At 45.3% G+C, this 24,467-nt stretch overlaps 1 protein-coding gene across 3 annotated transcripts in view; it reads left to right on the plus strand.

Moving 5' to 3' along the window:
- The window catches only part of WAC (WW domain containing adaptor with coiled-coil), a 92,806-nt gene extending 82,151 nt beyond the window's left edge, over nucleotides 1–10,655 (plus strand). For all 3 annotated transcript variants that reach the window (XM_053260180.1, XM_053260183.1, XM_053260181.1), the window contains exons 13-14: nucleotides 8,562–8,689; nucleotides 9,179–10,655. In XM_053260180.1, the coding sequence (XP_053116155.1) occupies nucleotides 8,562–8,689; nucleotides 9,179–9,248 (198 nt within the window). In that variant the 3' untranslated portion in view covers nucleotides 9,249–10,655. The remainder of the gene's footprint in view (nucleotides 1–8,561; nucleotides 8,690–9,178) is intronic.
- The last annotated feature ends 13,812 nt before the right edge of the window (nucleotides 10,656–24,467 follow it).

Genomic DNA, 24,467 nt, shown 5'->3' on the forward strand with positions numbered 1-24,467 from the left:
CGCTCAGAAATATATTGGCAGCCAGTGCAATTCTTTTAAAATCATTGTTATATGGTCCCTTTGGGTTGTCCCAGAAACCAGTCCAGTTGCTGCATTCTGTGCCAATTGTGTTTTCCAGACTATGTACAAAGGCAGCCCCGTATAGAATGCATTATAATACTTCAGCCTAGAGATTACCAGTATATGCATCATTGTTGTAAGGTCATTTACCTCCAGAAATGGGTGCAGCTGACATATCAGCTGAAGCTGATAAAAAGTGCTCCTGGCCATTGCCTCAACCTGAGAAACCACAGAGAGTTTGGGATCCAGGAGCACTCTTAAGCTATGTAACTGATCTTTCAGGGGTTGTGTAACTCCAGGCAGATTTTAAACTCTCTCTCGTGTCCTGACCCCCCACAGTCAGTACCTCAGTCTTATTTGGATTCTGCTTCAGTTTTGTTGTCCCTTGTCCAGTCCATTACTGCCTCCAGGCAGGCATTTAGGGAAGTTAAGCCATTTCCTAATGAGGTTGATATGGAGAAATAGTTTTGGGTGTCATCAGCATATTGATAACACCCTGCATCAAACCTCCTGATGACCTCTCCTTGCAGTTTCATGTAGATGGAGACAGTATGGAGCCATGTGGAACTCCATACTTTAGTTTTTGCTTTGCAGAACAGTCTCCAAGCAACACCATCTGTAATTTACCTAAGAGGTAGGAACAGAACCACTGTAGAACAGTGCCACCCAATCCCATCTCCCTTGGGCAACCCAGAAGGATACCATGGTTGATGGTATCAAAAGCTGCCGAGACATCTAAAGGATCAACAGAGTCGCATTCTCAAGGCAGTCTCAACCCCATAACCCATTCGAAAGCCAGTTTAAATTGGTCTATTATCCAAAACTGACTGGAGCTGAGAGGCCACCACCTGCTCAATCACCTTGTCCAAACACGGAAGATTGGAAACTGGTCTGAGGGATCCAATGTAGATTTCTTCAAATATGGTCTAATAATTGCCGCCTTAAGACAAGGAGACATCCTGCTTTCCCTCAGAGAAGCATGTATAATATTTTCCATACCCTCTCTGATAATACACATGAAATAAACCAAATTGGACAAGGGTCAAAAGAACAGGTTGTAGGATGTGCAGTCCAAAGCAGTTTTTCCACATCCTCTGAATTATTAAACAGTCTGAATGATTAAATAGTTGTCATAAACTACACTTGTAACAAAAACATAATGATGTGTAGACCAGCAGCCCCCATACACACGACTAGAGAGGAGCAGTTTTTACTGATCCTGCCCCCCGCCCCCCCGTTGCTCACTTTACTTCCTGAAAACATGGCCTGGAGGGTTGTAGGAAGCACAGGCAGATACAGAAGGAAAGGCCTGGCAGATTGGCAAAAATTGCCCCTCTGCATTGCTTGTGTGGAAAGTTTTTCAGCTAGTCTGACCTTAATCTGGATGTCAGCTACTCTAACAAAGGAGGTAGGAGAATGTTATTTGGGCCACAGTTTTGTCATAAGCTCATGTCAGTCACAATAACAAGGCACTGTAGTGGACTAGACATTCTCCTCCACAAGCTGTTACGGTGAATAACACTGTTCTGTAACCTACCATTTGTTCTGGTCAGACAGCAGATAGCAAATCTTAAAAGAATCCTACACAACTGCTATATTGATCTGACAGAAATCTCTACTTATACATGGAATGGTGTAGGTAGTAATGAGCTGTATTCTCGATTGAATTTTTTGGCCATGGATATACAACAAACACTTTCCCAAGAGTGTGAAATGTACACTTTTGAAAATATTTGTTCAACATGATCATTCTTAATAAAGTGATGCTGTTGTGAGCAGTGAGCATGGTTTAATATTTTTTTCCATGTACAACTGAAATATCTTGATGAAACTTCATTTTTAAGCAATCTTTTTGCAGTCCTAGGTATACCTCCGTCAGCTTATTTACCATTAAATTTTCATATAGCAGTGCTTTGTATTGTGTACCCCAACATTTTAGCAGCTGCCTTTCCCATCATATACTTCTAGGATATTTATTATCATCTATATTTTGCCATTTGTAACCAGTCTCGTAGTGCCTTTTGCATTCTAGCTTTGATGTAAGGGAGTTTACCATGTTTGTCACTGCAGCAGGTGTACATGTAGGCACAGAAAGGCTTTTAAGAACTTGTTTTTGGATTCTCTCCAGTGCATTTGAGTTCCAAACATTGCCATACAATATTTGAGTAATGATCTTAAACACTTTAAAAAATCCATTATTGGGGTGTAATATCATCCCTCTAAGGGGGAATTTCCAAATCATAAGGACTAACAGGTGGTTGAGTTTGGATGGGGGTCCAGCAAAAGAGAGACTCTGAAAACAGAAATGCTTCACCAATAATAACTAGTTGATTGAGGAATAACTAGTTCTTTGACGTGGTCTCTGTGGTTTACGCGAATGGGCTTTGCACCTGCGCAGAGACCACATCAGAGTTTCCAAGCTAGAGTTCTAACTTTTGGTGGTAACCCTGCCCCCTCGGTATATAGGCGGCTGCGCGGGCTTCCCTCTCCAGTCTTTCTTTGTCTGCGATTTAAGACACATCGCTGAGCACTCCTTGCTAGATTACGCTGTTAAGTATTACCCTTACAGGTTTTATCCTCAATTTGTTTTCAGTATTCCCCTCAGTTAGTGTTTTTATTTTATCTCCGGTACCACCACCACCCCTCCTTGAAGTTTCTCGAGTTTGCCGTTACGTCGCAACCTTCGGGCCCGGAATGTTACAGTGTCTCTGATTCTCTCCCATCCTATGGCCAAGACCACAAACTTTAAGCAGTGTGGTCGCTGCAGATCGAAAATCCCCTCGACTGATGGCCACAAACTTTTCCTTTGCCTTTGTGAGGCCCATAAAGTTATTATTATCATTAATTCGATTTCTATACCACCCTTCCAAAAATGGCTCAGGGCGGTTTACAAAGAGAAATAACAAACAGATAAGATGGCTCCCTGTCCCCAAAGGGCTCACATTCTAAAAAGAAACATAAGACACACACCAGCAACAGTCACTGGAAGTACTATCCTGGGGGTGTATAGGACCAATTACTCTCCCCCTGCTAAATAAAGAGAAGTTGACTCCTGCCCGCACTGTGTGGCCTTTACCAAGCAGGCGTACAAAAATCGAGCTTCTCGACTTCATTCTTGGCTGTGGGAGCAGGCCTTCAAGTGTTCGGGTTCAGACAAACTGCCTACCATGCAGGTCCCTTGGAGCACTTCTCCATTGGCCCAGAGCTTACAGCCCATTTCTTCCCCTACGGGGATCTCAGTTACCACTCCAGAGGCCAACATACCGGTCAATCCCATGGCTCGGGCCTCGACCTCGGTACCGAAGAGTTCCGTGGCAGTGTCGATCTCAACAGCAGTGCTCCTCGAACCGCACTCAGTTCAATCTTCTAAAAAGAGAAAGAAGGCCCGTCACGCTCCCATGAAGCCTTCCAAGAAAAAGCATAGACCAATGCATGATACCGAACACTGATCCCGTACGCTCCAGACAGAGACCATTCTTGATGGTCTATGCTTCTAGCCCTCACGACCCTGTTTACGAATCAGAGGGGAATTCTGGACCTGAGGAACTCCCTCCAGAATAACTCTGTTGATGGTCCAGTTGGGAACTTGAGGCTGCCCTCGAGGACTGCTACTCCTGCCAGGTTGAGGAGGAGGCCGACTACTCATGCCCACCAAGAGGTTCGCCAGCACACTCGAACCTCGGCTGCCACAGAACTGCCCCTTTGGCGTTCTACATCGCCCTGACCGTCGACCTCGTTACCGGCCTCGATACCTAACTCACGGTCACAGGCAACAATCCTCCCTTTTCCCCCTCCACCCTGAACCACATCTCTGCTCCTGCCACGGGTCCTGCCAAGAAACTTTCCCATGCGGGCGGCCACGGCCACTATCACACCGTATTCTAGGCTGCCTCCTACTCTGCTTCAAATCCGACCCGTTCCTCCTCCAATCTCGAGCAACTCCTCGGATTCGTCTTTGGATGACAAAGGACCAGAATCCTCGGTTTCGGACAGGATATCACTGGGCTCTTCGCCCCCAACACTTATTTTGGATCCTAGACCCTGCTCCCCATTGGAAGATTTCAGGATATATACAGACTTCGTCTCCCATGTGGCGAACTCCCTGGGTGTGCAGCTTTCCCAAGGAGATAAATCCGAACCGGACCCCCTGTTTCAACTAATTGAAGAAAATGCCCGTCCTTCGGTATCGCTCCCTTTGAACCCGTCCATCCTCAAAATCGCTAAGGCCTCTTGGTCAAAGCCCTCCTGCCTGCCCCAAACGTCGAAAAAACTCAATTCCTTTTATAAGGTACATGCTACTGCTGATCAGGACTCCTCCTTACTGAAGCAACATCCTTCCACTGACTCCATCATTGTAGAGTCGTCACTCTCTAAGTTCCGTGGATATACCTCATCCATGCCGCCTGACAAGGAGGGAAAGAAACTCAACACGTTTGGCAGGTGTTTGTATTCAATTTCCTCTTTATTGACCAGAATTACAAATTATCAGGCCTATTATGCCAAATACGAGTCCTTTTTGTGGGACCACGTCGCTCCATTCTTGGACCATTTACCCGATGAATACCTGGGCCCTGCTAAAGTCTTCCTGCGTGAAGCCACGCAAGTCTCGAAACAGGAGCTCCACGCTATCCGTCATTTGACAGAAGGTACTGCTAAGGTGATGACCACCTCCGTTGCTCTCCGGCGGCACGCCTGGTTTAGGTCCTCTGGCCTTACGCCCAACGCCAGGTCCAGAGTGGAAGACCTTCCCTTTGATGGTTCATCCCTGTTTGGAGAGAAAACGGATGATACACTCCAGAAAGTACAGAAACTGCGTAACACGGCCCGTTCCATGGATTTTCAACAGTCTTCCTCTCGGCCTTACAAGCTTCAGAAATGGCAACAGACACCATACTCCTCTAAGCACCATTACAACCAACTACAGGACAAGTCCTTTCACTCTACCAGGTACCAGCCATACAGAAAGCGCTCCAACTTCACCAGCCCCAAGCAGCAGCAACGCTCTAAGGGCCCACAGCCCCAATCTAAGAGACAATGACTCACAAACCCCTCCCCGTGGGGCACCAGGCTCTCTCCCTTCATCTCCACCTGGGAGAACATCACTTCTGACTCCTGGGCCCTCACCATTGTGAGGGTTGGCTATGCTATAGAGTTTGCATCCATTCCTCCGTACAACCCCCCACTTTCTACGCTGGCCACCCCTGCTCTCCTCGCAGAAGTCAACTCTCTACTTATGAAATCAGCAATAGAACTGGTTCACAACCCACAATCCCCGGGCTTTCACTCCCGATACTTCACAGTACCCAAACCAGATGGCTCCCTTCACCCTAACCTAGATCTCCAGGAGTTGAACTCTTACGTCACCTACCAGAGGTTTCGTATGGTCACCATTCCCACCATCATCTCCCTTCTACACTGGAACCAATGGTTCATCTCAATAGACCTCAGAGATGCCTACTATCATATTACCATCAGACCTCAACACCGCCGCTTCCAGATAGCGGACACCACTTACCAGTTCCGTGCCCTGCCCTTCAGGTTGGCATCCATGCCGCGAGTGTTCACCAAATGTATGGCTCCAGTGGTGTTGGCCCTGCAACAACAAAACATTCAAATTCTTCCATACCTCGACGACTGGCTTGTGGTAGCCAACAACCCACAATCCCTACTAAGGGATCTCCACATGGTTATCAACCTCCTTTCCAACCTGGGGCTCCAGGTGAATTACAAACATTCAAAACTCAACCCAGAACCATAGAATTTCTGGGAATCATCTTCAACTCCATCCAGTCAAGGATCTTCCTACCTCAGTGCAGGATCTAGGCTATCCTGGACTTGTCTTCCCACCTTCTCAACCACCCGTGTCAGCCAGCTCGAACGATTCAGTGCCTATTAGGCCACATTGCCTCCAACACCCACATCCTCCCCCACGCTCATCTGCATGCCAGGACTCTACAACATTGGTTCATCTCCGTGTTCTCCCCATATGAGAATTCTCTCTCCTGCACCCTCACTCTCCCGCCTCGAGTGCTGCATTCCCTGCGGTGGTAGATGGACCCTGCCAACCTCAGCGTCGGCTCCCCTTTCCAACCCCCACGTCATACCCTGCTACTCACTACAGACGCGTCCATGGACGGCTGGGGTGCCCACGCCAACAATCACAGCTTCCACAGCATCTGGTCCATGACCAAAGCCGCTCACCATATCGACTACCTTGAACTGTTGGCCATTTTCAAGACTCTACGAGCTTTCCTCCCTCTGATACGGGACTCTCATGTTCTGGTACAAACGGACAACGCTACCGCCAAAGCCTACCTGAATAGGCAGGCCTCCTATTCCTAGCCATGGAAATGTGGTTCTGGTGCATCCGCCACGGCATTTCTCCCCCCCCCCCGGCGGTCTATATTCAGGGACAGAACAACATCACGGCAGATAGGCTGAGCAGGAGTCAGTCAACGTCACACGAATGGCAACTGCATCCCCCCACACTCCGCTCCCAATTCCGCTGCTGGTTCCTCCCAGAAATAGACCTCTTCGCATCAGAAACGAATGCGCTTTCCTGCAAAGTAGCCTTCCTCACGGCCATCACTTTGGCCAGGCGAGTCCGAGAACTCAGGGCACTTAGAGTTGACCCGCCTTACCTGGTTTTCCACAAAGAAAAGGTCGTCCTTAGGCCGGACATTGCCTTCCTCCCGAAAGTAGTCACTTCGTTTCATCGCTCCCAACCAATCTCCTTACCTGCGTTCTTCTCTGAACCGTCGACGGCAGCCAAGCGACGTCTCCACACCCTCGACGTTCGCAGGGCACTCGCCTTCTACAGCGGCCGCACTTCTGCTCTCCGCACTTCTAACTCCCTCTTCGTGCTTCACTCTGGACCCAATAGAGGCAAGCAGGCTTCTACACAAACTATATCAAGATGGGTGGCTTGCACCATCTCTCTAGCATTCCAACTTTCCAAGAAGCCTCTCCCATCCTCCGTCAAGGCTCACTCAGTGAGGGCGGTCGCGGCTTCTTCCACTGCCTTTGACAGGTCCATTCCATTGGACATCATCTGCCAGGTGGCTACGTGGTCGTTAAACACTCATTTGTACAACATTATGATCTAGATGTCTAAGCCAGAAAAGACACAACGTTTGGCAGGGCGGTGCTACAATCCATCTTCGCCTGATTCCTCCTCCAGGTGAAAATGGCACAGGTGCAGCTTGCTATGCGCCCATTCGTGTAAAGCACAGAGACCATGTCAAAGAATGACAGGTTGCTTACCTGTAACTTGGGTTCTTCTAGTGGTCATCTGTGCTCTTACACGCCCACCCATCCTCCCCTCTTCTAAATGTCTTTTCTGCTAGTCTTTCAGATTTGCGGACTCAGAAGACTGGAGAGGGAAGCCCACGCAGCCGCCTATATACCGAGGGGCGGGGTTACCGCCAAAAGTTAGAACTCTAGCTTGGAAGCTCTGATGTAGTCTCTGTGCAGGCGCAAAGCCCATTCGTGTAAGTGCACAGATGACCACTGGAAGAACCCAAGTTACAGGTAAGCAACCTGTCGTTCTTCCCTCTTCCCTGTGTCCTTTCCCCTTTTCTGGTCTAGTCCTTTGGAGGGGTTCTACACCCTGTGGTTTCTTCACCCAGGAATGCACTGCATATCACCTTGTTGATTCAGGTGTCTTTCAGGGTCCGTCTTACATCAATGTGAACACTATTGGTTTCCCCCAGGAAGTCCACCTCTCAGGGCTTCCACTCATGTTTGGAAGGCTCCTTTGCCTCCTGGTAACTTCTCAGCCTGTGCTCTTCCAGTTGCTTCTTTCCTCTGCTTCAGGCTTCCTTCTGTACCAACTGGCAGCTTGCCTCTGGTGCTCTAGAGAGCTGACCCTCTTCTGCTCTTGAGGTGCCCTTTTAGCTTCCTCACTACTGCCCCGCCCAACCAAAGTTTGTAAGCAGGCTCCCCACTTTGGCTGGGTATGCTTGATGACCCTGGGAGCCCACTCTTCATTCTTTTTGCTTAGCCATCCACGTCAGCTGCTTCTAGCCAGGTATCCACCTCACATGAGGTCACTCTTTCCTTATAAGAAGTTCAAAACAGTATGTACAGTGTTAGAACATATAGCTGCTTTTTGCTTAGAATAAAAGAGATTCATTGAAGAGGACAAGCAAGTGTTTAAAAGAGGTTCAATATTACCATTGTTTCTGCTCCATGTAAGTTTTATTGTCAGTGACAAACATTCTTGCTCACAGAATGTACCAACTTTTTTTTAGTAGGTATTTAAATTCTTTGAGCAAATGAGATGATAACCATGTTGTTGGCATCTAACAAGACTGGGTTTGACAGCTTTGAATGGGTGGCAGGAAACAATTGCCTTTTTTGTTCCTCCACTGTGGCGCTCGTTAGATTTTTGTTGTTTTTCCCCCGCAATACTTTATTTTGCTCAGTATTTCTTTGAATCCAGTAAGTGTTCCAAAATTTTTGTGCAAGCTTTTCAGTTTTTACTTTGAACCTTCCTTTAGGCATCAAGGTTACGTGAGGAAGCTCATAACATGGGAAGTGTCCACATGTCAGAAATTTGTACTGAATTAAAAAACTTAAGGTCTTTAGTTCGAGTATGTGAAATTCAAGCAACTTTGCGTGAGCAAAGGTAAGAATCGATTCTGGATATATCATCTGGATTTTCTCAACCTTATTTATTTTTTATTTGATAATGTTGATAAATTTAAGAGCTACTGAGCTACGTTCCCTAGCATACAATCAGGGGCTAGAAACTGTTATAGTTTTAACATACAGGATGATATTGACTTAAACAGGCATAATACCTCCCTCCACAGCCATTGAACTACAGAAGGTGCCCTTGTGTGCTCCTGGATCTTGAACAATTATTTAGTCCATTATGTGTACCATTTAAGGTAGGTCAACTATTTCCAGGCCCAGCAACTTTGTCCCTTTTTAAAACTAAAAAGTATACAAACTGTTTACTACAACATTATCCATCAACCTGTTGTAGATTAACCAACTTAAGAATGTGCATGTCTCTGCTTAAACAGTGAAAAATACTAATGTTTTGAGTCTAGATTCTAATCTTAGAATGGACGTGACATGCCAGTATTAATTGCTCTTTTTTCCTTTGTAGGATACTATTTTTGAGACAACAAATTAAAGAACTTGAAAAACTAAAGAATCAGAATTCCTTCATGGTGTGAAAAGTTGTGAATAAATTGCACATGGGTTTTGAGTACAGAAACTGTAAAACTGGTTGCCCAGTCTTAACATTTTTGAGCTGCATTTGAGTAGACTTTGGACCGTTGAGTTGGGCAAAAAAAAAAAAAAAGACACGGGAAAGGGGAGAGGAGGAGGGGAGTCATTCAGGGGAAGGATACAAGGATGATTTGTAAAACCCTTGAAATGTAGATTTCTTGTAGATGTATTCTTCACGTTGTAAATATGTTTTGTAGAGTGAAGCCATGGGAAGCCATGTGTATCAGAGCTTAGACATCCAAAACTAATCAATGCTGAGGTGGCTAAATACCTAGCCTTTTACATGTAAACCTGTCTGCAAAATTAGCTCTTTTTTTAGTTAATTTATCATTCAGAAATCTTGCATTTCCTGAAAATTCAATGCAAGCGCCAGGCGATCTGTGTCTCAAGGCTGCAACAGTTTGAAACAGTTTGGGTAATGTACAAAATATCATGAGACAACTGTTTCCACACTTGCACCGAATCAAGAGCAGTGCTTCTCCATTTCTGTTTTACAGAGCAGTGTTTTTCATTTTCTGTGTTCATTTCCCCTTGAAATCCTAGATCTGATTTTATCAGTTTTTTTTTAATTCTTCTAATTTTCTCCTTTCCTAAGGCACTGTTGCTATGGCACTTTTCTATAATCTTTTCATTCCTGTGTACAGTAGCTTAAAATTGCAGTGATTGAGCATAACCCACTTGTTTGTATAAATTATTGAAATGTATTTCCATTTGCACCCTGTAAGAATGGACTGGTAGTACTGCTGGGCATGTGTGCTGAAAGTACATCCCTTTCTCAGATTATAAGGAAACAGCCCAATGAACATGTCAACATGGTTGTGGAAGGGGAAAGAAGAAGAAAAAAAGATAGTCAGATGTGAATTGTATCTGTTGTAATAAACATGTTTAAAACAAAGAAACACTGGTTTTCATTTCCTTTGGTCAATACATATTAAAATTTGGACTCTTTGGGGATTCTTTATCAGAGCTATTCTTGTTGAATACTTTTGTACTTAATTGAAAATTCCTCGAGGGAGGTTTTGTTTTAAAAAAAAAAAATTGTAAACAGGAAATTGTGTATAAAATATTTAATGACATTCAACAAGGATCATTGACGCCTCCCCAACAGTTGTCATATGTTAACTCCTGGTTTTACCTGTCTTGCTATTATGACATTTCATTTCGAAGGATGTTTGTGTTGTAGCTAACTGTTCAAGTCTGGTGCTGACTGCTGTTCTTAGCCATCACAAAACGCTGACTTTGTGTAATTGGAGTGTCTCACTATTTGAAAATGGTGGGAAAGCTCAGCTTTGTATATTGTTTCCTAAAGTATATTAAAAATAAAAAAGAAACTATTGCTACTACAAAATAAACTTGGGTTTTCTTTGCAAAAAGCTGTTAGTCATGACTTGGTACTCCAAATATATGCAGGTCTAAAACTTGTTAGTGCTCAATTGCTGATGCTGAAATACTTATCTGTTTTGCTACTGCTGCTGTTGATGTATTGAGTTAACCTTGAAAATACGTTCAAAGATGCTGAAATGTCATCGTTTCCTGACGGAATCTTTGCTTTGAGATGTATATCAAAGCTGTTGCCTTGTCAGTGCTCAGTGTTCCAGTGCTGTATCTTTGCTTTTGACATTTGATAGCAAGTTGCCATGTTAAAATGTGTATTCTACTTGAGATCTTGGGATGAGCAAGAAATGGTCCATTTCTGCTTTTGTTCCACTTTGCCAGAAGCAACAATCCTTATAATCCTAGGTTCTAACTTTGTATAGTGAAGGCAGTAAACTAGCAACTTGCACAACCAGTTTGCAAGTTAAGTTTAGACTTGCAAATAAGTCCACTGTATTAGTTATTTGTGATATATTGAGGGCCTGAAAGAAAAAAGAACCAATTCTTCCCTGCCTAAAGGAATGTTTATTTGACACAGGAGGAGTGACAACATTATATACAAGCCTGTTATTAAAACTTGATTTTAATAGCTTACATTTGATATACTATAACCATTTTCAAGAGTTCTGCTTTGAGGAACTAGTTAGGGATGGTATAGTTTGTGTGTTCTTGTGGGTAAGGTATTCTATTCTCCCAGCACTGCTTCTGCTTGAACCATGCATTGCAATGGGACTTCAGTTGGACTCCAAAAGCTTTTGTCAAAACAAATACAAGGATTATATAACTTGATGGCTCATACCTTGTATCACCAATTTGCCAACCTCTTATCTTCTAGTCCTAATGTTACTAACTTTGTAGATGAGCAACATGTGTGTTCTCAGTTACTGACATTTTAAATGTATACATCCATCATTACAAAATGTTGTCGGTTTACCCAGCACCAAACCAGCCTGTGCTTTTCACATGTTGCATATTTAAAAGGCTATCACATCTCAACTTTCACTATTCCCTGCTTTTTTTTTTAATGCCATCTGGTAACAGACTTTGTGGTGGGCACTTAGGGCTACATGTATCTTTGAACCAATCCACAAATGGTATTGTGTTGAAAGGCTATGGACCTTGCTGTGAAAGCCACTCATTTCTTCTAACACATTAACCTCTGATATCTCCCACTGGCCATTTATCAAAGGCCAGAATGTTGCCTTTTTCCTGTGACAATGAATGAGCTTGATTAGAAGCGCTTTGTTGAGTTAAAGCAATTGGTGGGAGGGGAAAGTGAACAATCAGCAGAAGTTTTTACATGTTAAAAGTGGTAGTGGGAGGAAATGTGCATAGTACCTCAAAACACAAAGTTGCATATACGGGTTGGACTAGCCTTTTGGACCTGCATTGTGCTTCTATCTGAGCATTGCACTTGCTGATTCGGGGTATATGGATTTGCTGCGAAAGCGCTGAATATGTGACAGCAACATTGTCCTGACAACCTGTTCTGTATTTTAGCTAGGCCTCTTCATAGAAAAGCTTGGAAAGATCTCCAGGAAAGACTGTCGTCTGAATAATGTACTAAAAAAAATAAAAATCAATTAGTCCTTTTCCTAGATACAGTATGTGCATAACATGGTGTATTTATCATTGTGAGAGTAACTAAATTTGATTGGAATTCTTGCTAACTTTGTAGGTACTGCCCTTTAAACAAACTGAAACGGGTGAATAATCTGATGAAACTGAAGCCAATCAGAAGCCTCCCCCTCTCTAACCGGAAACAGTTTTTAAAAGTAAATAAATACCTTTACTTGAATCATTTGGCAAATCCAGACAAGTAGCATCAGGGAGCTTAGAGAAGGAGATGGTAATTGCCTTTAGGGGGCAAAAAATGACCGTCATTTACAGATGAGCTTAAAACTGAAAGTAGTCCTTATGTTCAAAGACAGCCACGGAGACTCTGAATCCAGCTCAGGACTGCAATGTACGGAAGTGGGTGGGGTTTAATGCCGCCCGCACACACACACACCCCCGGTGCTGAAATCTTTCCCTAAAGTGGCTTTGATGGTTTGCAAGTACAGTTTTTGCTGTGAAAGCTGTACAGGGGAAAGTGTTAACCCATTTCAAGCACTGTGATCCTGAACTGAGTGGGGTGGGGGAGGGGGAGAGATGGCTGTATTGGAACATAAAAACACACTTCCTGGTTTAAGCCCATCTGATCAGGAAAGATTTAACATGTAGTTTGGCTCAGAATATGCATAAATCTAGTAGAACAATCCCCTCCCTTTTCTCTCACATGCCTTAACTGACAACTACTATAAATATACTGTACTACTTTTCAACAAAAGTTCTAAAAGCCACTTACATAGAAAAAAATCAAGTTTCCTGTCCCAAAAGGGCTCAAAATCTAAAAAGAAATATAAAGTAGGCACTGGCAATAATCACTGGAGGGATCTGTGCTGGGATTGGATAGGGATAGTTGCTTTCCACCTGCTACATGTAAAATTACCACCTTAAAATGGTCTCCTTACTTTAAAAACCAGCATGTCGTATTGCTCATTCCAAAGTTGCTGAGCACATATTTGGGCAACATCTAAATATGCTGACCTTTTGAAGCACTGGGGGATTCTGCTGCCTAGCAATGTTCACAGTGAGTGATCTTCCTCATCCAAAAACCTTACACAGCATGACTTGTGTCCGTCCACTAGAGGCTTGTGCAGGATACTATGAGAGACACCAGAGTGAGTGCTGGATCACATTCCTATTTATATCCCCACCATTTGGACAGATCACTAATATTTTGTTTGATTGATATACCGCCCCACAAAAAATGGATCAGGGCGGTTGAACTGGAATCATGACGACACTAATGTATAAGCAAAGCTCCATGTAGGAAATGTGTCACCTTGCTGTTACCATTGTCCTATTTTAATTGGAATACTTAGTAAAGAGATGGGGGTTCTGTTTCCAGAAGCTTTAGTAGAAAACCACTTGGAGAAAGTGATGAGGAATGCTACCACTTGCTAACTGAATGATGAAGGATTCTGTCTCCTTGATCCAGAACGTTATCTGGTAGGTGAGTTTTGTAAACACTTACTTAACTGTATGCAGTGTTATCCAAATATCTGCTGACTTCCTGCATAATTATGCTCAGGGGCGTAACGAGGCTGGAGTGGGCCCAAAGACAAAATTTTAAAATGGGCCCCTCGCTGATACACACTCACTTCACATGTGACTTGCCTCTGGGGGCAGGCAGCCAACTAACTAACTAACTAACTACTAATGGTAGTTACGCCCCTGATCATGCTACCAGCTGTTCAGTGGGGTTAACGTCTTTATTGCAGAGCATCCTATTGACCACCTCGGTCTAGAGGGTGTCTATCTGTCCAAGGGACTGTACAAGAGCATCCCTTACGTTTCTAAGAGACTCCCTAGTTTTGTGAAGTTGCACATTAATTCAGATGAGGGGAGAGAGGAACAAGGTAATGAGAGAGCAATTATATATTTTTTAAAAGCTGTGGGGATTTTACCTTGGAACTGTAGCAAGTTGTAGCAGTCCTCTAAACTTGTCAGGCCATCCTGCACAGCAGACCTGTCTTGGGGGTTCATCAGTTTCATGTGCTGGTACTCTAGTCCTGTCTGCCATGCTGGTCTTGTGGCAGTGCCCTTTGCTAAGCACAGTCTGCTCTGGCTTGCATTTGGATGGGTGACTACGTATGAACACTCTCTGCATACAGCTCAGTGGAAGAGCCATTTGCAAGCAGAAGGTCCCAGTTTCCCTCCATGGCATCTCCAGGTAGGGCTGGGAGAGACTCGTGCCTGAAACTTCAGAGAGCTGCTGCCAGTCAGTGTAGACAATACTGAGCTAGGTGGGCCAGTGGTCTGACACGCTATAGGCCTGCTTCCTATGTTCCTCCTGCTGTGCAGTGGGTGGTTGGAGGTGAGTGAGCTGGTGACAGAAGGGGCTGGGGAAATAAAAATAAATTGGTTCTTTTGGCTTGATCTGAAGGGCTTCCTGATTTTAAACAGGAGTTCTAGTATGACCACAAAGACAACATCTCCATGTATGTGTGTGTGCGTGCTGTGTGCAGAGTTTGCTATGGCACAATGCTTTCTCACATGGCTCTGGCTTCTTCAAACTTTTGTCCCCTTAACTCTGGCTAAAACTTACACTCCACTTCGCTATCTCCAGTGATCTCTCATGGGGGTGTAAGTATAGGTCAGAATCTGAACAGGTGTAGGGCTACGTATTGGAGTTTCAATAGTGGCCTGCAATGCAGCATAGGAAGCTGCTATCAGAAAAAGGAAGCCTTGCTCACTTTTCACACACAAGGCGCTGCAAGTGGTTACTTCTGTGAGAAACACCAGAACCCACTAGAGGGCAGTAGTAGACTGGAGATTTCTCTGTGCTGGTTAGAGAGAAGCCTCTCACTTCTGTGTCTGCAAGTTTCAAGCTGACCTTTTTCCTTCTGTTTTTTCTTTCCTATGTTATGAGTGCTCTGGCTATGGAAAAATCTAAATACTCTCTAACCCAACATCCATGCAGGAGTCCAACTGGATGGCTCGGAAGCACCTGACAGCAGCTGTTGTGGGAAATCCGCAGTATCATGGTTTTGAAATAGTCTTGTGATACTTTAAAGAACTAACACATTTGTTGTAGCATAAGCCTTTGTGGACTAGTGCCCACTTCATCATATGTGTGAAGTGTTTTCAGTTGGCAGGTATGTGTATTTAAAATATAGATAAAACTCTAAAGTGTAAAACTACAAATTAAAAGCCTGATTAAAGAGGTATGTGTCCAGATGTTTCTTTAAAGTGTCTAGAGAAAGGGAGGCTCCAGTTTTGTCGGGGAGTGTGTTCCAAAGTCCTGGGGCAACACTAGAGAAGGCCTAGTTTTGAATAGCAACTACAACTGGCCCTCCCCTCATGAAATGATGATGGGTTTTTTAAATGTGTCAGCTGAGTGGTGTGAAACTAGGTCAGTTGCTCAGGCATTCACCTTTTTATTTCACTCAAGCATTGCCACCACCTCGCTGTTTCCAAAGAGTTAGGAAGAACTTTACCCAGTTCCACATCAGGGAACCCACTGATCTCTCTTGTCCTTCAAGATCTGGTTAAGATTTGTTCTCAGTCTCTCTGACAGACACAGCATGCACTAACTGAATAGCTTTATTGAGTAGCAGGCCCATAAAGGTAAAGTGTGCCGTCGAATCAGTGTCAACTCCTGGTACCCACAGAGCCTTGTGGTTTTCTTTGGTAGAATACAGGAGAAGTTTACCATTGCCATCTCCCTTGCAGTATGGGATGATGCCTTTCAGTATCTTCCTGTATCACTGCTGCTCGATACAGGTGCTTCTCATAGTTTGGGAAACATACCAGCCCATAGGGGGAAATTCTCATTCAGAATATGACGAAATCCAGTAAGCCATACAAACAAGCAAAGGTTATATTTCTGTAGCAGAAATTAGGGCCAGGCAGAAGGAAATGTTTTAGGCATGGCAAAGGGAGGGCCCCCAACCAGGAAATTATCGGCGATAGACAAATGTTAAAGCTAATGGGCCCCAGCACACGTGTGTGTGTGTGTGCGTGTGCGCATGTGCATGCGCACACGCGCACACACACACACACACCAGGGAGTGATGAGAGCACACCCACTGGGATATCCTCCACAGACACCCTGCTACGCCCCTTGATTGCATCTGGGAACTGTTCATCCAAATGGCCCCTAAACACACATACCAAATGTATTTGGAGCACACATTTGAGGGCTATTTGCATATGTGGGTCTTTGGGCTAGAATCTGTGCTCTTGAAAAAAGATGGTTGTCACACATAAACACTTCCCCTTGTGTTGGGCTGGGGAAAGGAGGGAAATAACAAGCCTGATGTCCAAGAACCAGTTATCAGATATGATCCAATGGACTTCATTTGATAGTATTTGATGATTTAATATGATTAAGATGTGGAAAGTAGGCTCCATTTGTTCTAAGCTACTTGTTTGTTGCAAGATTTTCCTGTTTGCATGGGACCCTTGCATCCTGTTTCCTGGAAGAAGAGGGGAAGCTGCATCTCCACATGGGCAATGTAGCGCAGTGGACAAGGAGATGCCGCTTACGAGGACAGTCAGCTGTCATCACCGTACCTGAAGAGGAGGGCTGCACCAGGGGAACTTCCGGGGTTTTCAGAGGGAAGTGTACTTACTTGTTGGCATTTGTGAGAAAATCTGAGATCAATAATATTTTCTAATCTGTAATAATATAGAAGTCCTGTGTGTCCTTGATCTCCCTTTGAGTTCGCTTCAGTGCTGGCCCCTGGCACATAGGAAGGTAGGAATTGTCCTTAGATTGAGTCACATCACTGGACCATTGAGCTCAGTATTGTCTACATCAGGGGTTCCCAAGCTGGGTTCCTCCTGATGTTGCTGAACTAGAGCTCCCAGCATCCCCAACTACAATTTATTGTGGCTGGGGATGCTGGGAGTTGTAGTTCAGCAAAGTCTGGAGGAACCCCTGTTCTACACTGACATAAAATACTCTCTTTCTCACTGATTGATTGGATTGACCACCTGACTTCCTTAGACTTGAGGCAGTATCATCTGACACTTCGCTGTAAAATTCCAGTGGGGCAGCAAAATGGGGAGTGGAAATGGTGGGGTGGGGTGTGCTGCCTGCCTGCCTGCCTGCCTGCTACTGGAGGTGGAGAGCTGGTCTTGTGGTAGTAAACATGGCTTGTCCCCTTAGCTAAGCAGGGTCTGCCCTGTTTGCCTATGAATGGGAGACCAGAAGTGTGAGCACTGTAAGATATTCCCCTCAGGGGATGGAGCCGCTCTGGGAAGAGCATCTAGGTTCCAAGTTCCTTCCCTGGCAGCATCTCCAAGACAGGGCTGAGAGATTCCTGCTTGCAACCCTGGGGAAGCCACTGACAGTCTGTGAAGATAAACTAAGCTAGATGGACCTATGGTCTGACTCAGTATAAGGCAGCTTCCTATGTTCCTACTCCTTGAGTCATCTCCAAGAATGAAACTACCAAAACTGAGACCCTCTCCCTATCAAATCACAGCTTACTAAGAAACAGCAGTCAGATATGATGATGATGATATCTTACAAGTGACAAGCCAAGATGGACTCTTCACTGAGCTCCAGTTAAGTCTTGCAACATGTTGGACCTGCCCTGACCTGGCCACAGGCTGCTGTGAGTACTCATCACGGCTACCAAGCTGCCTTTCTCTGGCATTAGGTCTATCAATGGCTACTAGTGTGGTGGCTGTGGGCCACCTCCATCCTCAGAAGCACGATGCCTCTCAATACCAGTTGCAGGGGAGCAACAGCAGGAGAGAGGGCATGCCCTCACCTCTTGCCTGTGGGCTTCCCAGCGGCATCTGGTGGGCCACTGTGTGAAACAGGATGCTGGACTAGATGGGCCTTGAGCCTGATCCAGCAGGGCTGTTCTTATGAGGCCAAGGGACATTGTGCCATGGGGATTTCATGCTCTGCAACTAAGAAAATAAGAGAATACAAATATGATGAATATTTATATACCGCTTTTCAACAGCCCTGCTGGATCAGGCCCGAGGCCTATCTAGTCAAAAATCTTGTTTCCCACAGTGGCCCACCAGATCACAGATGAGGTTGTGCCCCCTCTCCTGCTTTTGCTCCCCTGCAACTGAATTAGCATAAATTTTGACAAAAGGTGTACTAGAAGGAGCCATCCGGTACCCTGCCTTTGTGCCCTTGTGCCAGTCCTGCTTCAGATGAAGCCATTTTACAGATGTCACATGGTGGGCATTTCATTGTGTTTATTCTCCTTGGGAAGGGAGAAGCAGGGTCAGGGAAAGCCTAGGGCTACCATATATTTTACTTGAAAAATGAGGACACCCCACCACCTTTTAAATAAACCTTTATTATTTATTTATTTGATTGATTGATTGGTTTTAGGAAGTATATTAAATTTTGGTGGTTTTTTAAAAAAAGAAATAAATTATATATAAGTACGTAGGCCAGGTCAACCAATTGACTGTAATGAGGAAGTTGTGGCGGCGGCAGTGGACCTGGCCACTGGTGCAACAGAGACCCAGTCTACCTGATGATTTGTGGGGCCAGCAGCAGAGGTAGGGTGCTGGGTGCCAGGTTCTCCCATTGTTTTGGGCAGGGAGGCACCCCACCCATCTGCCCAACAGTCCTGTCTACTGGAGCAGTGGAGGCTAGGTCTACTCATGGCCTAGTGAGTAGATCTGACTTCTTGTGCCAAGAAATTACTAGCCACCGGCCCAAAGGCAACCAGCTCTCTTTCTTGCACAGGTAACTCTGGTCTCTCGGAACTGGTTGACCTGATCACTGCCTCCGAGGGGGACATTTGGGTATGCCAGGTGGCTTGCACATGGGAGTGGACAAATACCAAACGAGGACACGCCCTCTTTCTCATGGAAATGAGGGCATGTCCAGGTGAAATGAGAGTGTATGGTAGCCCTAGGAAAGCTGTCAGCACCTCTGAGGGATGGTTTGAGTAGGCCTTTGGGTAAAGGTTCCTGCAGCTCAAAGTGGCTCTCAAGGATTGAGACCTTACAAAGTTCTCAGGTAATATCACAGCTCTTCTAAAAGGTAAATATGTACGTTACTACTTAAGCATGAGATCGAGCCTCGGGGACTTCTGCTTGTATGCCAGGAAGGTCTGCTTCCTCTCTAGAGGTCATTGTGCTTGGCAGGATTTCTTAAAGGGGAAATTCAGAGTGGCACATGAGAATGTAATGCTCAGACATAGCCTGTGCCACTACAAGACACACCAGGACATTTCCCTCATCTGTGCATACTTACTTTGTTAGCTAGAATCACATTCCATGGCATTAAGAAGGTTACATGGAGTAGGAGAAAATCCCCAGAACTAGGAATTTGACCGCATAATTGCAGAAGAGTGTTATAGTCAGTGGCTAAGAGTCTGTGGGGTGTAGCAGTGGGGCCTGGTCTGCATGAAGCATCTTTGGCTGGGGAGGAGAAATGGGTACGCTTGATCAGGGTCTGGGTTCTAGAGGAGGGTCTGGACTACTCGACATTTCTTGGTGGTGTTAGTCACTTTTTAGAGCATCTAACATAATACAACTTTTGCATGATTTGAATATTTGAAGTGCACAAATGTTCTTCCAGAATTGCACTTTTAAAAAAGCCCTGGTGCTTCAGATGCCTTCACCTTACAAGAGAAAATAAAGCAAAAACCTTTGACAAAACTTTTTCATCAGCTACTGTAGTCGCACTCTATAGTACCATAAGCATCTTCCCTGCAGCTATTTCTCACCTGGCTCAAAGACAGTATTCACTTCAATGCCACCCACACACACCCTTACTATGGCTCTTTAAAATTCTTATTGTGTGAAGTAGGAGGATACTTTTCTTTCATCTTTTGGTGCCTTCTTCAATAATGCAGACATTTTACCCAAATGGTATGGGTGTGTGTGTGTGTGTGTGTGTGTGTGTGTGTGTGTGTGTGTGTGTGTGTGTGTGAGAAAGAGAGACAGACAGACCCTCTCAGGCATATGAAACACAGATATGTCCTCTTTTTGTTGTTGTTATTTCTCTTGTGCTTTGCATGATTTATGTATTCAGCCGTTACATAAGCTTTATCCTGGGAGGTCTTTAGAGTTGTATGCAAATTTTTTAATTAGTTGATACCAGGGTTTATGCTATGTTTCAAGAAAAGTAGCCAGATTTTTGGCTTCTGCCATCAAAGTACATGACAAGCTGATGCAATATGTCTAACTGCTCAGAATTTGTCTGAGTCCGAGTTTGTGCTTTTGAGTGTCCCACGAATTTTTATGCTATTGTTTTAACTACCAAACTTTACGTCAAATATCTTTTTGTAATGGCTATGGCTACAAAATAAGTTGATTGATAGATACATACAGAAATATGTTCATCAAGTGTACAGGGGCCTTGAGTCCTGCCAAATATTTCTTAAAACCTGGAAGTCAGAAGCCTTCCACCCCCCCACCCCCCCAACCTTTTACTCTCTCTATTTTTTTTCCTGCGGGACAGCTTGAAAGGGAAAATAAAACCAAGTGTGTTGCAAGGCTTTGCCATGCTTCCTTTTCCTGTCAGTCTTCCTTTTTCTGGTAGGGAAAGAATAAATAAAACAAGTTGAGGTGAATGTGAAGAGAACTGCAGGCTCTTTCCTGGACTTTGTATTATCTGAAAACTCCAGATCTTTTTTTAATGTGCACATTTTCTTGTCAAGTGTGTTATAGTTTATTAGATTTTAAAGTTGATTTCCTGGCCTGTGTCTTTTTAGACTGCAAATCTGTGAGCAGGACTGTCCCATTCCCGTTTTCTTTCTGCAATGTGTTTAGATTTTAGGTGTGCTGTGACCCAGTACAAGAAATCTTAGTTGATTGAGTGTATGGATTTTGCTGAGCAATCAATTACATTGGCACATCATCAAGGCAATACTGTGAAAGCAAAGAAGCTTGCCTTCTATCTCATCATTGATGAACACATGATGTAGCTCCCTAGACCTGAGGGGCCCCACTGGAGAACACTTCACTAAGAGTCCCCTTAAACCTGTAGCCAGCCCTTGGGCTCACTATAGACTCCCATCTTGGAACTAAGGATGTGCGGACAGGTTCAATTCAGAACCTGTTCAAAGCTGAATCGGTTCTGTTCGACAGCTCGATGTTGAGCCAGAACACACACACACACACACACACACACACACACACACACACACACACACACACACACCAGTTTGGCTCAACATCGGACCGAACCACCCTGGCCTTGGGGGGGTGGGCCTTCTCTTAGGCTGTGGGGATGTGTGTCCGCAAAAGACAAGCTGGAGAGGAGAGCTGGTCTTGTGGTAGCAAGCACGACATGTTCCCTTAGCTAAGCAGAGTCTGCCCTGGTTGCATATGAAAGGGAGACTAGAAGTGTGAGCACTGTAAGATATTCCCCTCAGGGGATGGAGCCGCTCTGGGAAGAGCAGAAGGTTCCAAGTTCCCTCCCTGGCAGCATCTGCAAGATAGGGCTGAGAGAGACTCCTGCCTGCAACCTTGGAGAAGGCGCTGCCAGTCTGTGAAGACAATATTGAATTTGACAGACCAGTGGTCTGACTCAGTATATGGCAACTTCCTATGTTTCTCCTCCCGCCGCCAGCCTCCCTTATGTATAAAAGTACCCAGTTTGGGTGATCTACAGCCCTTTCCGGGCCTTGCCCCCATCACAGCAGCCATTTTGGAGGCCACCACACATGCACAATGGGCTCTGCATGGCCGGGTCATGACCCAGATACTGGGGATTATCTGTGCCTGGTACTGGGGCTTGTTCCTAGGTGGAGCAGTTTACAGCAGGGCTCCACAACTTCAGTCCTCCCGCTGTTTTTGTACTATAGCTCCCATCATCCTCAGCCTCAGTGGCCAACAGTCAGATAGGATGGGATTTGTAGTCCGACTTCTGCAGGAGGGGGCCGAGGTTGTGCAGCCCTGGTTTACACACTTCTGAAGGAAGGTCACTGGAGTGCTAATTCACTTCTGACCACAAGAGGGCAAGGCACACACATGACAGAACTTACAAGGTGCAGGTGGCTGTTCCTTCTTTTCAGCAAAACTTTAGGTCACAGCTTTCATGATGAGCTGGTGTGCTGCATCTGGACAGCAACTTTCCTCAGCATCTGGAGCATTAACTAGAAAGTGAGGACAGAGGTACCTCTAGGAAGAGGCGTCGACCAATGTCAAGGCTCAGCACTACAATTGCTGAGGGAAATTAAGTCACCCACATGCATCCTACTGTAAGGTGATATTTGCATTCTCTCATGTGGTAACCTGGAGGCATAGTGGCCCGATGAAACCTATGCCTCTGGCAAGCCTATGTGCTGATTCAGCATGAAAGAACTGCAGATGTGAGGTTTTACATGAGCAGCCAATGCAAAGTTAGATGTGTGCATTGCAATACTTATCTGCAGCCTACTCCCTACAGAACTGCCTACTCCCGCTATTAAGTTGTGTGCTTGTGAAAACCTAGGGAGGAGATGGGGAGTGTGACCGTCTGTTGGGAGTCAGCTGGGCAGGACAGTGTTTCCTCTTACTGCATAATGATACAAATACAAATACGACAAATATGTATATACCGCTCTCCAACAGAAGTTCCCAAAGCAGTTTACATTGATATAAACACTCAAATGAAATGGCTCCCTGTCCCCAAAGGGCTCACAATCTTAAAAAGCAACATAAGGTAAGATACCAGCAACAGCTACTGGAGGGCTGCTGTGCTGGGGATGGATAGGGCCAGTTGCTCCCTCCCTGCTCAGTAAAGAGAATCGCCACGTTTCAAAGGTGCCCCTCTGCTCAGTTAGCAGGAGTTGCTCATAGTGATAGTGGTTAGGGTGACCATTAACAAATCACTGTACTTTCTTCCTGGAGTGATCTTTGGAGGACTTTCCTGCCAATGTTCATTTCCATTCCTCTGACAGTATCAATCGCGTTTTATAGTCGTTCTTGTGTTTTTAAAACTTTCAGAAGCTTTTAAACAGAGAGGCAAATGTGGCCACTGCAGGCCCGATGGTCAGGACAATAAAAGCAAGAGACCACACTGGAAGGTGAAAGTATTGCAGTGTCATCCCCTGTTTCCCACCTCTTGGGGTGTAGACCTTGTCAAAAATCACAGTGAGCATCTGTCTCCCCAGATGGAACCAGCTCCCCCATCTTGCTTATATAAAGGTAAAGTGTGCCATCAAGTTGGTGTCGACTCCTGGCACTCACAGAGCCCTGTGGTTTTCTTTGGTAGAATACAGGAGGGGTTTACCATCGCCTCCTCCCACGCAGTATGAGATGATGGCCTTTCAGCATCTTCCTATATCGCTGCTGCCCAATATAGTACCAGTGGGAATTCGAACCGGCAACCTTCTGCTTATTAGTCAAGCATTTCCCCACTGTGCCATTTAAGGTGGTCTAGCTTGCTTATGTACTATGTGGGCAGTGCGGGGGATACAGGTACTTGCATCTTCCACTGCTGGGCTCATAGGAGGTAAGTGGGGAGATTTAGATCAGTGAAACTGTGCAGGGAAGAAGGACGGCCGTTGCTCTTCTTGGCTGCTCCAGTACTGTGGCTCCAATCCAGGGCCCCCTTCAGCCGCTCCAGTGTAAAAATGCCCAGGTTAAAAAATGCCCAGGGATCTCCTGCCTGTATCCTGCTCTGGAACTGCCTGAACAGGTGGCTGGGATTCAGCTGCAGGGCAAAGGGGCTCAAGGTGGCCTCAGCTGGGCTGGAAGCAGTCAGGTGAGCTCGGGCTGGGCCAGGGAGTCTCCTTTCGGCGCGCCTCACTCCACTGATGTTAAGCAGACCTGGGACTGGCGCCTCCACCTCATTATCTCCAATTATTATAATAGTCGCCTCTCTCCGGTGTGGTGTGTGTGTGTGTTTCTTTTGTTTCCCCCCTTGCATTTCCCCCTGGGGGGTGAATCTGCCTCTTTCCCACTTGACTTTGGCTTCTCTCGATCGATTCTGCTTGGCCCAGATCCCAGCAGCAATTGCTGTGGGGCCCGAATACAGATATGTGTGTCTCTCAGTCGCCTGGGCAGAGATGTGGGTTCTGGTGCTCAGGCTGTTATTGATAACCTGGTCAAAAAAGTTATCAGTACTTATAGCCAGCAAAGCCTGGGGGGAGGAGCAGAGGGCTGAAACGCCTTTGCCTTCCTGCTTCAATATCTGGGGATTTTGCATCCCAACCTTAATGAAAATGCAGGGAAAATATTTGTACAGAACAGGGGTTCTCAAACTTGGGGCCCCAGATGTTTCCGGACTACGACTCCCATCATCCCCAGACACAAAGGCC

The sequence above is a fragment of the Hemicordylus capensis genome, chromosome 6, assembly GCF_027244095.1.
Source record: "Hemicordylus capensis ecotype Gifberg chromosome 6, rHemCap1.1.pri, whole genome shotgun sequence".
Taxonomy (NCBI): domain Eukaryota; kingdom Metazoa; phylum Chordata; class Lepidosauria; order Squamata; family Cordylidae; genus Hemicordylus; species Hemicordylus capensis.